The sequence below is a fragment of the Eptatretus burgeri genome, chromosome 2 (genome assembly GCF_056783735.1).
Source record: "Eptatretus burgeri isolate ZD-2024b chromosome 2, Ebu_testis_v1, whole genome shotgun sequence".
NCBI classification, from domain to species: domain Eukaryota; kingdom Metazoa; phylum Chordata; class Myxini; order Myxiniformes; family Myxinidae; genus Eptatretus; species Eptatretus burgeri.
In genome coordinates this window covers 27,808,528-27,824,345 of record NC_140962.1, presented here as the reverse complement: position 1 = coordinate 27,824,345, position 15,818 = coordinate 27,808,528, and the positions used below count along the sequence as shown (strand labels likewise).

Genomic DNA, 15,818 nt, shown 5'->3' with positions numbered 1-15,818 from the left:
AATCACAAATGTAGGCCAGCTATTGCACATTCTATGGAAATTTAAGCCCACGGTGGCCATTTTGGACGCCATCTTGAAAATAGGCCCTTTCCGGTAGGTGGATTTGAGTAGATTTTTAGTATGTTATTTTGGAGGTCAAAACCTACCCAAAACCGTTGAAAAACCTTTTGTATCAATTTTTTTGGGGTCAAACCACAAATTTACTCTACTATAGGTTAAAAGACTCATGGGAAAAGGGAAACATTATAGTACTGCAGCATAGCAAACCAATTGTTCAAATTTGAATAAAAGCACCAAAAATTGGTACACATGTAGAATAATGTATTCTGAACAACTCTAGATATGGAGCCACCTGAGATTTTGCCTTGGTCAGCCATGTGTACCAATTTTGGTGCTTTTATGCAAATTTGAACAATTGATCTTAAATATCAGACTACGCTACTGGACTATTACTGACAGCCAATTTGACTGTTGTACAAAAATTAAATTCAAAAAGTACCAGCAACAATTATAATTAGAATACATGAATATAATTATTTTTCTTCCACAGTAATGAGTGTTGCAACCGACAACAGACGATTTTCCCACGCTACGCGCTTCAGCACTTGGCAGTCCCGTTCTGTGAGATTGTGTGGTGTACCACTTCATGGCTGAACTGTTGCTCCTAGACATTTCCACTTCAAAATAACAGCATTTGCAGTTGACCGGGGCAGCTCTAGCAGGGCAGAAATTTGATGAACTGACTTGTTGGAAAGGTGGCATTCAATCATGGTGCCACGTTGAAAGTCACTGAGCTCTTCAGTGCCGCCCATTCAACTGCCAATGTTTCTTGATGTAGATTGCATGGCTGTGTGCTTGATTTTATACACCTGTCAGCAATGGGTGTGGCTGAAATAGCCGAATCCACTCATTGGAAGGGGTGTCCGCATACTTTTGGCCATGTAGTGTATGTAGATGCTCCACAATATTTAATGCACATTTCTGTTAAACAGATATCACAGCTTATGAAACCTACCTGGAGATAGCATCCTAAATCCAGGATTCATACTCAGAATTCCACCAAGGGCCTCTGACACAAGCTCGGGTACAAGCACGACAGGGCGTTGATACGTCGGTTGCCGTGGTGACACTAACATGTATGGCACGGGTTGCTCGTTCTCTTTCAGGCATAAATCTAGAGGGAAGGTGGATCAGAAAAAATGAAGAAATACATACCAAAATCTTTGTGAAGGTGTTTGTAGATTGTTAATGCTCAGCGCAATTACTAACATTTATTGGCGTCTCTTAACAGGCCAAGTGCATCAAACGACAAGGGGTGTTCAAAAAGTTATACGAATGAGATACAACAGTCCAAGACACACACACCCATGGTAATTTTTCTTTTTTTAATGTAAGAAAAATAATGTGGATGAAAATAAGTACTGTATATTGATTTTTAAATACACGTGCACCATGCTAATCTCTCGGCTGACTCCTCTGAAACATGACCCCTTCCTCAAAGATATGGTCATACCAATTAAAATAATATCCATTTTCGGTGTATGCTCCCAGAGCATCCCCTCCCTCACAACAAATGGCTCAACTGCAAACTGCTGTGAAAAGCAAAATATCTGAACTCTGGCAATTCCATTTTGACAGGCCCCTCCATCATTTCAGAGGTGGTGTTGCTGTGGATGTCAAGAATTCCATTCCTCACTGTCCTTTTTCCTCACTAACCCCATCTAGCACACAAGTAAACCTATGTCTGGGTGTCCCTCTTTGCATGCACATAATGTTTGTCCGTGTGGTGTACCGTCCACCAAATGATGACGACGATATATACAGTAGACTACTCGTAAGTCGTCACCATCGGGACCGAGAAAAAAGTGACGACTTAGACGCGTGACGACTTACGCGTATGCAAACATTCATGACTGTAGGGTGAAGGATGAAGTCGCGCGTGGCCTGGACACGTACGTGTGAGAGGGCGCAACAATCTCTAAGCCGGCTATTGTACCAAAAGGGAAACACAATCCTCGGTGCATAGGTGAGGGTTCATTGGTGAGTTGGAAAGTGATCAAGCAAAGATGGAATTCATGAATCAGTTTATCAAAAGTAAAGATAATGAACAACTGTATGACAACTCGTATACCATCGGTGATGGTGTCTCACCATCGACAAATGTGGAATGAATTGCTGTTGGAATTCATTCATTGTCATGAATGTAGAATGAGTTTTCATATGGGATGAAAACTCATACCATCGACAAATTACATGACACAGTCATCGTGGTGATGACTACCACTCAATGCCTATGTGTAAGTGAGTGCGGTGATGTACAAAACAAGCCAATATAAAACCATGATCGGACTTCAACACGAAGCTTGATCGATCCTTTACTCCTTCGCCAGACTGCATTGCGCAACCTGCCTACCTCTTCAGATGCATGTGGGACGGCACGCTGACTGAGCTGAACAAGCGCAGTTATAAATAGCCTATCACTGGCGGTGTAAACCAATGAGCGTGCATTATGATCCCATGAAATCTGGCTTCTCACGAGGCAGCAGTTCCGTGTGACGAGTTAGGCGTGATAATTTACTTGAGTTTCCATTACGCGGGAACAGACAACATCTGACGATTGAGATGAAGTGACGACTTAGAGATGACGACTTACAGACTTTATTCAAAGGGATTTAACATTAGATAAATTGGGGACTTTTTGACGCTGCCGATTGAGGCAAAGTGACGAGTTACATGCTGCCGACTTCCGCGTAATCTACTGTATGTCGATATATATATATATATATATATATATATATATATATATATATATATATATATATATATATATATATATATATATATATATATATATATATATATATATATATATATATATATATATATATATATATATATATATATATGAGCCTGGTGTTGGCGCAGTGGTTAGGGCAGCGGCTTGGGATCCCAGTGTCCTGAGTTCAAGCCCCGTTGGCTGTTGAATTAACACCAGGGGGTTAACTCAGCCTGTCATCCTTCCGAGGTCGGCGAAATGAGTGACAGTGTTCTGGTCCCGGTGTATGCCCCGGTTAGAATAGGTGTACCATATCCCTGTGTGTCGTAAGAGGCGACCAGGATTGGCGTCAGGAAGGGCATCCGGCCATAAAAAAAAACATTGCCTCAAGAAAAAGCCCAACCCTGTGGTGTAGCCATGCCACGGGGAGGGGCATGATGATGATGCATGATGGGCGTGATGGTGGAGGAGTGGCCGTGGGGTTCGGCGAGGGATATGAGGTGTGCACGCCGTCTGAGGCGTCGTAGTAATGCTGGAGTCGGCCGGCTCGTGAGTGTACCGCGTACGGAATAAAGGAGAGCCGCGGGCACAGTACGCCCGCGCTCGCACTCGTGCAACACAGCCCGGCTCGACTGTTCCTCCGCTTCGTGTCTGCCTGCTAAGTATCTCCCAGTATAGTACAGTACAAACCCCTGCACAGCAGGGAAAAATGGCTGTAAAAACGTTCATTTTATATATATATATATATATATATATATATATATATATATATATATATATATATATATATATATATATATATATATATATATATATATATATATATTGTTGTGAATTCACGCCCCGCCGGCGTGCGAACGACCGCGTTTAACCAATAGCGGCCGCTTCGCCCACCGAACGTGCAATTCAGTCGTGACCCTCTCGGAACAACGCCGGGAGCTCGTCACGGGTGGGGGTTTAACCTCAACACAACTCAGTCCGCATTCTACCCGCGCGAAATGGGGTCCGATCGCCGAATGGTCGATTTACCCAAGTACCCGCGTGGGTAGCGTACCAAGGAGTTGTACCACGCCGCAGGTCGACTCCGGACACGAACCGCTTAAGCGGCTCGTTCCGTACTGCAGGGATAACCGAGCGGAGTTATCGTCGACCTCGACGGTTCAGATTATTTTTCGGGAACTTACACCCACTATCAATCCCTTACGTGATGCAAGATGGAAATTCAAACAAAGGAATGGACGCAGCGAAACGGGGAACAATTGGACAAGCACATTTATTCGCGCCACACGGCAGCACGTATTTCTAATAGGCAACAGTTATACAAAACAATACACGTATACAGTTAAGCAAGAAAACACAACCGAATAAAAGGCAATGTACAAGCACTTAATCAGTTTCTGCTTTACGGACTGGCGCCACACACACACATTTACACAGAACCCCAAAAGAAAAGGAAGTCGCGACTTCCCTGAGCGTGTCGTCGAGTCCTCCTTTGCGCGACCTCAACTCCGAGCCCCTCCGGCGTGGTCCGCGAGCTCGTACCTCGCGCCGGCACGTGTGGCTGTTCGACGCCACGAACAGGGTTCGGGAACGAACGGACAGAGCTTTCGCCGCAATCCCGGTGCGGACGGAGGGGGGGGATGGCAAGCGCTCCGTCCCACCAGCGGGGTCTCGAGACCGCACCGACTGACCCTCTGACACCGACAATCCTCCGACTTGACAGTCAGGAACAACAACCGCGACCACCGACCAGGCAAGACCAAGACAAAAACCAGACCCAATTCGACGACCAACTCTCCAGCCGCCTTGCGCTCGCCTTTTTGTAAGGTGGGGCCCCGCCCTTCGCTCCGCCCCGTTCCTTGCTCCACCCCCCCGAAATTCGGGCGGGAGTTGTCTTTCCGCGCCCTTGCTGCTGCCACCCCGCTCCTTTCACCCATCCCGCGGAGATCGTGACCGCACGGTGCGCGTTGAATGGCGTGTGGCGAAGATGCTGGTGGTGTAGTTGTTGAAGGTGGCGTCGTGGTGTGAATGGCGTCGTTGTTGAGATGTTGGTTGTGGTGATGTTCGTTGTTGTGTTGTTGCACCAAAATAACGACAGCAAAAGAAAAACGGCAAACTGAAGAATCGCAGCCCGAATGGATCACATATATTCCCTCGATACAATGGGTTTGGGCTAACAACACATGAACTTAGTGTCATAACTGATCTAAGGACCCTTTATGGTGTATTGCGAATTTCCACAGCCGGAACACTACCCCCTCCCCTTTTTACAGACTCGTCCCGAGTCGTCGAATTTTCGTGTGCCATCATGTGTAGTTCTCCCCTAATACGTTTTACCTTCGGATCCCTGAGTGCGACATTCAGTGTATTCGTGTCCCCAAAATAAATAACCTACGGGCTGAGTAACTAACCAAACAAACCCACTCATACGGACGACTTAATATAAATAAATTGCCGGCGCTAAGACTTACATGCCGGGGGCGCACTCATATTTACAGTACATCACATCTTAACCTTACAATTTACACTAAACCATGGCCCAGGATCAATGGTTCTGCAAAGAGAAAAGCAGTTAGCAGGGAGCCAGGCTGATCGCATGCAGTCTCTGGCTCAGGCAATGCAGGTGACAGGGAATGTGGCCGGCTGCACACACGCAGTCCAAGGCCTCCCCTTTTGAAATGAACGCAGTGAACCACAACGGTGCATGGGCTGCACAAACGCAGTCTACGTGCCAGCTCAAGTGGCACACGCAATGAACGCAACGGCGCATGAGCTGCGCAACGCAGTCTCCGTGCCAGCTCAAGTGGCACACGCAATGAACACAACGGATGGCTGGATGGATGGATGAATGGATGGATGGATGGACACAAACACGGTGCACGGGCCGCCACCGCAGGCCCATGTTTTGGCTGCCAACAGGGCAGTCCTTGCAAACTGCGCGACGATCCTGGCGCACATGGAAAAGAACAAGGGGTGGGGGAAAATCAAAACAGAACGGGGGCTGGTAAACGTGGGCAGTAGGCATGGCATGGCAAAGGTGGTCAGGCAAACACAGCCTGCAGAACAAGGCCGCTGCAGGCAAACACAGCCGGCAGACGACCCGACCGGCACAGGCCTTGAAGAACAGCTGCAGACGATCCGGCCGATACAGGCCTCGCAGCAAAACAACAACCAGCAGATGAAGTTGGCCAGCCTCTCGCCGTGCAGTGCAGGTTGGTGGAGGGAGTGCGGTGGTGCTGGCCACTCAAAAGGCGGGCTCGGACCTACCTACGGTCTCCCTCCCACCTATCGCCTTTACCTGTCACTGTCCATACCCACTCCCTTAATTTGTAAAACCCAATTTAGCCCCAACTTATTTTTTTTTTGTTTTTATTTTTACTTTCACTTCCCCACTAGAAATCGTCCCCTTACCCCCCTTTACTGTCATTGTTCGGCTAACCTATCGTCTCCTAGCCTACTCCCAACCCCTACGTTCCCTTCCCGGAGGGGAATAAGGGAGAGCTAGCGTCCTGTGTCGAGGCCCAATCCAAGCCTCAGGATGGCCTCCTCAGAGTTCAGCGATCTTTACCCAAAGTGGGTCCAGCGGCCCACAACGAGAGCAAAGGGATGGATGGTGCGGAGGGGTACACTTCCTAATCTACCCTATCCATTTAACTTTTGAACTACCCCGAGGCTTTCAACAAGCACCTCTCGCTTAAAGCATTGGTTCTAGCAACCCAGATTCCTGTCACCTGTGTTGGTGTCCTCGCAAATTTCGGGCCTCGCCCTCAACTTTTCCGCCCGTGCCCTCACACGGTCTCATGGCTCGGACGCGTGGCTCCCTTGGCAGGCACTACCCTGTGCCGATTTCCCAATGATGGCACCCCCGGGCACTACACTGCCTCTGAGCCTTCCAGCTCCCGAAACACCAGGCAGTGCCCTCCATGGCGACTCCCCTGAACCGCACACGTGGCAGGCTGGCTTCCAGGGCCCCTTTCCGAGGGTCGCCCGTGCCCACGACACTGCCCACGCGGCCAATGGCACCCCAGGCCCCCGCATCATGTGGGCGCACCCGTGCCCACTATGCTATCCCGGCCCCCCATGGGCCCATGGCCTACCACGGCCGACTAGCCCGGTGCCCGGGGTACCCACTCAGCGATACTCACCGTTCGTAGCTACGCTCCCAGCCTGTCAACAGGGCTCCTGCACCCATCCAAACGGGTTTCGAGGCTACTTCCCCACCAACAACAAAACGACTTCCATTTTTCAATTTGTCTAACCCAGCTAACTCACTCTACACTGACCCCGGGGTCCCTTGGGCGGGAATCACTCCTCCCCTCAATCACTCATCGCACCATGCATTCCCCATTCGCTCCATTCACACAGACCCGCTGGCCTCACTCACTCACCAAGCACATGTTTCCACTCCACACTTCTCAACTCACATTGCTGAATCCTGCCATCCTGCTCACTAAATCCCCGAACTACCTCGTGCTCCCGCGTCATTCCTTACACGACAGCACGTTCCTTTTAACACTACGTAGCTAAGCTACGTCCCCTCCACACATTCAAAGTCTGTCTCTGTCCCCAAAATGTCCCATTTTTCCATCCTAAATCTCATCTAAATCCCTCTACCTAATCCATTCCACTGGCCCCATGAGGACTTACCCCTGCCCCATGGAGCCAGTCTAACTAAGCTAACCCATCCCCCTAACTCGTGTTATCCTGTGCCCAGCTCAAGGGGATCTTCCACCCCTTGCCCAGGGAATCCTGTTCATCCGAAGCGAGGCTTGTTTTTTACCTTCGCATTCTGCGAAAGGTTATGTTTTGGTCGGCGTGTATTTTTTATTAAATGCACGCGCACCAGCGTGGCAACTCGCAACCTGCGCACCTTGCCCGTGACGTCATGGCAGCTGTTCGCGTCCCTTGTCCCTCTTGGACGGCACCATCCGGCAGGGATTCACCCTCCTGCCGGATTCCAACCACACACACGCAGCCATGACGTCACCCTGCGCATGAAAAAAACAAGCCCTGTGTCTTGAGGGGTTCCCCATGCGAACACATGTGCTCTGCCTGTTGGAGCTTCACACACCTGCCCGGGTGGAGAACCCATCTGGTCCAAATCCGTAATCCTGCCTAACCTTTGTCCGTCCGCAGGATCGGCAACATCCACCGCTGGCGTTTCCGGACCGGGTTTCACTCCCGTAAGTGTGCACGTGGCGGCCTCGTGTGAAGCATGGCACGAACCTCGCGCTTGCTGCTGGGTCAACCTGGCGCGGTCCCCAAAACAGCTACGGCCGCTCCTCGGCCCTTGTCCATCTGTCGCCGTCGTCTCCGTCACCATTCGACCCACGCACACCTGCGTGTCACGACGCTCATACACCACTCCATAACACTCACATCGAGAGACGCGGCTGCATGTTCGCTCATACCCATCGTCATCTCCCTTACACACAGCGACCTCACACACGCTGTCCCTCTCACACTCGGCCGTTCACTCACTCGTGCTGTTTCCTTCACACACACCATACTGCCCACACACGCGGGGGCACTCACATGCTGTGTTTCACTCACACACGGTGTGCTGGGAGGCACACACTCTGGCACACTCGCAACCATACCACTCACACACGGGGTCGCACTCACACCTTTCACCACACACCGGGACAATCACACTGGAGAATGGTGTCCCCACAAGGGGTTCCGGGGCCTCTATACCCCCCAAGCTCTCCGTGCACTCGTCCACAGCACTCGCCCCTTCAACCTCGCAAAGCACGACTGAACTCACCTGGTCGAGATAGGCTTAAAGGGAGAATAGTGTCTCCCTCCGTTCCCGAAGGAGGCTATCCAGGTGCTTGCACCGGGTCACGAGACAGTCCGCCAGCTCGCCCCCATTAAGCCTCGCTACCGCTGTGTGTGTGTGTGTGTGTGTGTGTGTGTGTGTGTGTGTGTGTGTGTGTGTGTGTTCGTCCCTAACCCCGTTCTTATCGTGCAGTCACTCCTCTATTTTTTCTGTCTCCCGCGTCTCCATACATTTTATTTCTATTGTCTCTTCGTGTCTATTAGTTTCTTCCCGGATCCTCGTCTCTGTTTCCTCCTTCGTTTTATTTAATTCATTGTCGACTCGGTCTATCTCCCGTGTTTCTGGCAATACTTCAACTTCCTTCTTTGTTGTCCCTGTTACTTCCCTCTTTTCCATTGTTGTTTGTGTCTCCTTTATTGGGGTAGGTCCTAACTGTTCCTAAATTCAACGAGTGGTATCGATCAAGTCCTGCACCACCGACATTGCTCCTCGTGGTGATATCACACGTCCCACCTTATTCGCTGTTCCATTTCCTGACTCCTTTTGAGCCGTTCATCCTCTCGAAACGTTTTGAGTTCTTCGTTCTCTTTCCGGAGTTTTTCGATCTCCGTGGACGCCAATTCTGCTTTCTCCTCGAATTGGTTAATTTCAAATTCGTGCAGTTTTTGTTTTCTCTCCCACTGTTCCTCTCGTTCTTCCCTCTCCAATCTCATCGTTTCTTTCAACTGGCTTAGTTATTTTTCCTGTTTCGTTCGTTGTTCGTTCTCTATCTCCTCGCACTCCCGCCTCACCTTTTCTTTCAATTGGTCCACCTCAAATTCATGTTCTTTTTGTTTTCTATCCCACTGTTCCTCTCGTTCTTCCCTCTCCAATTGACTGATTTCTCCTTCCTGCTTCATTCCTTGCTCCTTCACTTCCTCCTCTTACTCCAACCTATTTTTTTCCTTTTGTTGTTCAATTTCAAATTCATACTTTTTGTTTTTTATTCCACTGTCTTTCTTGTTCCTCATTCTGCAATCTCATGGTTTCCTTAAATTGGCTAATTTCCTTCTCCTGTCTCATTCATTCTTCTTTCATCACTCTTTCTTGTTCCTCATTCTTTAATCTGGCCTTCGCCTCCAGCTGTTCGATCTGTACAGTGTGGTTCCTTAACGTTTCATTCTCTGCTGTCGTTCTTTCTTCTTTCACCATCCTCAGCTCGTTTTGTAATTCCCTCTCTTTGTTTTGGTGTTTCTGTAACTCAGAAGCTTTTTTTCAGATTCCTTTCTCATCTCCGCACACTCCGACCTTGCTTTGGCTTCCAACTGTTTGATTTGCACAGTGTGGTTCCTTAACATTTCATTCTCCGTTTTCGTTCTTTATTCTTTTAACACTCTCAGTTCGTTTTGTAATCCCCTCTCTCTGTTTTTGTGCTCCAGTATCTCAGAAGTTTTTTTTCCTAATTCCTCCCTCAATTTGCATGCTTCTTCCCTCCTTTCCGCACAACTTTCCCATGCTTCCCTCCTCAATTCCTCCCTTTTCTTACTGGATTCCTTTAGTTTTTCCTGCCGTTCCTTTCCCGTTTCTATCTCCCCTTTCCAGGGTTAATCTTTTAATCTGGCCTGTCCTTACCTCTCTCGCTTCAGTAGCACCAATTCCCCATCTTGTTTGCGTTTTTCCTTTTCGAGCTTTGTTTTCCTTTCTCCTTCCTCCCTCATTTCTCCCTGCAGTTCTTCCAACTGTTCTGACTTTTCCAGCAATTCCTCCGTCCTTTCCTCCAGCTGTCCCTCTCCTCTTTTTATCTTCCGTTCTAGGCTTTCTCTTTCCTGATTGCCTGTTCTTATCTCTTCCTTCAATTGTTCCAACTCCCCATCGTGTTCACATTTTTTCTCTTCCAACTGTATTTCCCTCACTCTCCCCTCTAGTTCTTTGAACCGCCTTGCCCCCTCCAATATTTTCCCATTAGTAGTTTTACTTCCAAATCGTGCTCCTTTTGTTTCTTTTCAAGCTCGGTTTTCCATTCTTCCTCCAAGCTGTTCCTATCCTGGGAGTTACCAATCTGCTCCTCCTTTCTTTTCTTCAGTTCGCTCTCCGCTCGTTCCTGCGCATCGGCCATTTGTTGTGACTCCGTTCGCACATAATCCTCATGAACCCTGTCTATGCGCCGCCGTGCCTCGTCCAACTTAAAGGCAAACAAATGCAATTGCGCCATACAGTCATCACCATTCCTCCACCGCTCCTCGGCCTTCCACACTTGTGTCTCAAGCATGCCAATGCATGCGCCGGCCTCCTGCCATGCCTGCCATGCACACGTGGCTTGAAACAGTTGTTGGGAGCGCTCGCCTCGTGCCGTGCCGTTTGTTGCGCCATTAATAGCGTCCCGCTCACGCCTCGTGCTGCGCTGAAGTGCGGCCGCACCGCCATCTTGCGACTCCGTTTGCCGGCAAAGTTCGTGCTCAGAATATGAGGGTGAGCTCCCCCATGGATTGTAATTAGTGGTGGAGTTATAAAAAGAACCATCCCGGGCCATGGATTCTACATTACTACACATATACATTTCTACCCTCGGCACCCGTTCGCTTTGAAATGCCATCTTATTTCTCCTAAGGGATTAAATTTGGCTCGCTCAAAATTTAATGGAACACGTAGGGTCGCTTCACTCACCCCTGATCCGGTTCCATGAATTTAGTTGGAGACCGAGGTGGATTTGAATCCCACACTCCTGTACACCAATGTTGTGAATTCGCGCCCCGCCAGCGTGGGAACGACCGCGTTTAACCAATAGCGGCCGCTTCGCCCACCGAATGTGCAATTCAGTCGTGACCCTCTCAGAACAATGCCGGGAGCTCGTCACGGGTGGGGGTTTAACCTCACCACAACTCAGTCCGCATTCTACCCGCGCAAAATAGGGTCCGATCGCCGAATGGTCAATTTACCTAAGTACCCGCGCGGGTAGCGTACCAAGGAGTTGTACCACGCTGCAGGTCGACTCCGGACACGAACCGCTTAAGCGGCTCGTTCTGTACTGCAGAGATAACCGAGCGGAGTTATCGTCGACCTCGACGGTTCAGATTATTTATCAGGAACTTACACCCACTATCAATCCCTTACGTGATGCAAGATGGAAATTCAAACAAAGGAATGGATGTAGCGAAACGGGAACAATTGGACAAGCACATTTATTCGCGCCACACGGCAGCACGTATTTCTAATAGGCAAGAGTTATACAAAACAATAGAAGTATACATTCAAGCAAGAAAACACAAGCAAGGAACAATGCAGAGCTACAACCGAATAAAAGGCAATGTACAAGCACTTAATCAGTTTCTACTTTACGGACTGGCGCCACACACACACATTCACACAGAACCCCAAAAGAAAAGGAAGTCGCGACTTCCCTGAGCGTGTCGTCGAGTCCTCCTTTGCGCGACGTCAACTCCGAACCCCTCCGGCATGGTCCGCGAGCTCGTACCTCGCGCCGGCATGTATGGCCGTTCGACGCCACGAACGGGGTTCGGGAACGAACGGACGGAGCTTTCACCGCTATCCCAGTGCAGACAGGGGTGGGGGGGATGGCAGGCACTCCGTCCCACCAGCGGGGTCTCGAGACCGCACTGACTGACCCTCTGACACCGACAATCCTCCGACTCGACAGTCGGGAACAACAACCAGGACCACCGACCAGGCAAGCCCAAGACAAAAGCAGACCCAATTCGACGACCAGCTCTCCAGCCGCCTTGCGCTCGCCTTTTTGTAAGGCGGGGCCCCGCCCTTCGCACCGCCCCGTTACTTGCTCCACCCCCCTTTGCCGCGTTTCCAGAAAAGTCTCGAAGGGGGCATTCCTCCTCCCTGGCCGCGTCACACCGCGCATCCCCCAATTGGGAGCGAGCTGCGCCATCCCTCCCCCTTCTCACCAAGCGCGACGACGATCCGGCTCAAGATTCAGGCGGGAGAAATTCGGGCGGGAGTTGTCTTTCCGCGCCCTTGCTGCTGCCACCCCGCTCCTTTCACCCGTCCTGCGATCGTGACCGCGCGGTGCGCGTTGAATGGCGAGTGGCGAAGATGGTGGTGGTGTAGTTGTTGAAGGTGGCGTCATGGTGTGAATGGCGTCATTGTGGAGATGTTGGTTGTGGCGACTTTCATTGTTGTGTTGTTGCACCAAAATAATGACAGCAAAAGAAAAACGGCTAACTGAAGAATCGCAGCCCGAATGGATCACATATATTGCCTCTATACAACGGGTTTGGGCTAACTACACATGAACTTAGCGTCATAACTGATCTAAGGACCCTTTATGGTGTATTGTGAATTTCCACAGCCGTGACTATATATATATATATATATATATATATATATATATATATATATATATATATATATATATATATATATATATATATATATATATATATATATATATATATATATATATATATATATATACATACATATATCTACCTTGGTTTTCTCTGACAAGGAAAAACATTTCAACTCTTTTTCTCATTTGCACTGATTTCAACTGTCAACATGCCAGCTACGTGGGTGTTGGCTCTGCAAAAATCAGCCATGGCATTGCAGCAAAGGCTTTCCAATATACGAGGGGTTGGGAAACCAAATAACAAATAAATTTTTTCTAATTCCGTCAAAAGCGTAATATCTTAAGAGCTGCAATGCATGTAAAACCATATAAACCCCAACCTCCAAGCCCACCGCATTCCAAATGTCCAGTTTTTCCTGAGAGTTTGCTTCTTTATCCAACTTGTTCACCCCATACGTCCCACCCTACTCATCTTTACTACCCACACCCATTATTTGTCCAAATCTCCCTTTATTTGTCCTTCAACCCTACTGTTGGTGTGTTTCTTTCTGCTGATCCGTTCAGTGATTTAGCTCTTTCAGGAGCCTTGACTCAGTATCTTCAGTATATAAATAAAACAACAGAAACACACCAATTGATTTGTAATGCCATACAGTACATGGTTACTGATGTTCACAAACTTTTCATATATTCTATTTCCTCACACTTTACACATTGGTGTTTTTACCATTACCGTTCTGACAGTCTAATTTTTGAACGCGCGCGCGTGCGCACGCACGCACGCACGCACGCACGCACGCACGCACACACACACACACACACACACACTTCTTGCTCATAATTCGATATTGAAATAAAATTAATTTTCTGTTTCTTGGACAACTGTGATAGTGTCATTCTGAATCCATATAATTCAGTAGTCTCCAAGCAGTCAATCCCAGTCTTAAACAGTTGAGCTTTAAAAAAAAAAAAAGTATATATTTTTAAATATAGAAAGAGAGCAGGAAAAGCTGAGATTCTGAATGGTGGTTGCAAAATAAATGCAAGCTGCTGGAGAGTTAAAAAAAATAACATAAAAAGAGCGACATGGTGGTGCACAGGCCAATCAGAAATTATTTGCATATACTGTAAACAAACCAATTATATATTCATCTGTGACCCAGTCACTGTATTGCCCCAGCCACCAAACAGTTGTCAGTTGGTGATTGCCTGTTGTCGAACCGCCGAAACATGGAAGAAGCTGGGCTTTTCATTTTCATTTTTTTCTTGTTTCTAAGATTAATTTCCTCAAGCGAAAATGATAAGAGAGGAGCCAGGGTTGTCCAAGAAGAGGGAAAAAACCACCAATATTTTTACAAATATCAATGACGAGCATTTGTCTCATTTGTCATCATCTGTCTCATTTGTAGCCTTGAGTAAAAGAGGTAATTCGGAACGGCATCACAAGACGATGCAAGCAAATTTCCCGAAAATTTTCCTTTAAAGAGTACGATTAGGATGAAGAAAGTTGGGGAATGAAAGTGAATTTTGAAAGCTCAACAGTCACTCTTTTAGAAACCCGTGGTTAAAGGCAAAGCTAACACAGAGGCGTATCTTCGCTTGAGCCATCTACTGGCGAAACATAAGAAACCATTCACTGATGGCAAACTTATCAAGGAAGCTATGACGGTTGCTGCTGACACTTTTTCAGACTTTAAAAGCAAAGATGAAATTACGACAGTCATAAAGGGCATGCCGGTTGGCGCTTCGATCAACAGTAGCCAGAAGGGTGGCATCGCTGTCCAAGGACGTGTCTCAGCAAATACACCAAGACTTATAAAACTGTGAATGTTTCTCATTGAAATTTGATGAATCAGTACACATGACGGATATAGCCCAGCTGATTGCTTTCACTCGCATTGGCATTCAAAGACTCAACAACAAAGGAGAATGCTCTCACTCTGCCACTCAAAGAGAGGACAAGAGGCAAGGATGTCTACAACAAATTCAAAAGGTATGTGACTGAGAAGAACATTCTGAACAAGAAAATGGTTTCAATCGCAACCGATGGTGTACCGGCAATGCTGGGTGTCAATGCAGGCCAGGCTTCATTGCACTTTGCAGAAATGATCCTGAATTCCCCTCGTTTGTCAAGTACCATTGTGCTATCCCCCAAACAAGCACGAGCGAGCAAGGTTATTGACTTTTCTCAGGTAATGACAGTTATTGCTAAGATCGGCAACTCAATTTCCTCGTTCAAATGGTTACTCGATGAGCTTGATGCCATCCACCCATGGTGAGCTAATCCTTCATGCAGATGTGAGGTGGTGAAGTCAAGGAAAAGTCCTCCAGATATTTTTATATCTGATCCCTTCAATTGTTACCTTTCTGAAATCAAGAAATGAGGTGTACATCGAGTTGTCACATTATGCGTGGTTGTTAGACTTGGGGATTTCTTACAGACAAAACGGAAAAACTGAACGAGCTGAATCACGAACTGCAGGGGAGGGACAGAGACAGAGGCTGGTCACACATGATCAGTGCAGTGAATGTGTTTAAGTTGAAACTGGCCCTGTGGTCCTCCCAATCAAAAAAAACACATCGCAGAGCTCTTCCCAAATGTGAAGAAAATCCCACAAAACGTCAGAGAAAGGGTTCCATCCAAAAACATTCTGTGACCATCTGAACAGATTGGAAAATAATTCAACAGACGATTTCAGGAGGAAGACAAGATGGAACAAATTATTGTTTGTCTCAAATCCTTTTCTTCAAGTGGACATCGTTGAACTGACAGGAAAATTTCAGCAGTTCTTTGAACAAAGCAGTGGATTTGACATGGAGATAATCACCGTGCAAAATGACATTGAGCTGAAAGCTTGGTCAAGGGACAAAGATTCTTGGAGACTTGGAAACAGAGAGAAGTACATTTTGAGGATTTTTTTGTAAAGTAGAATTTTGAAGAGTAGATCTTGTGTTGCATTTAG

The 15,818-nt window shown here is 47.7% G+C and overlaps 1 protein-coding gene across 4 annotated transcripts in view; it reads right to left on the bottom strand.

The window, feature by feature from the left end:
* LOC147031667 (caspase recruitment domain-containing protein 11-like) overlaps positions 1 to 15,818 on the bottom strand; it is a 224,114-nt gene that overhangs the window by 28,999 nt on the left and 179,297 nt on the right. For 3 of the 4 annotated variants that reach the window (XM_085852049.1, XM_085852066.1, XM_085852057.1), the window contains one exon: positions 1,016 to 1,174. In XM_085852049.1, coding sequence (XP_085708175.1) covers positions 1,016 to 1,174 — 159 coding nt within the window. Of the gene's footprint in view, positions 1 to 1,015; positions 1,175 to 15,818 lie in introns of those variants that run through there. The other variant, XR_015050700.1, reaches the window with a different exon arrangement.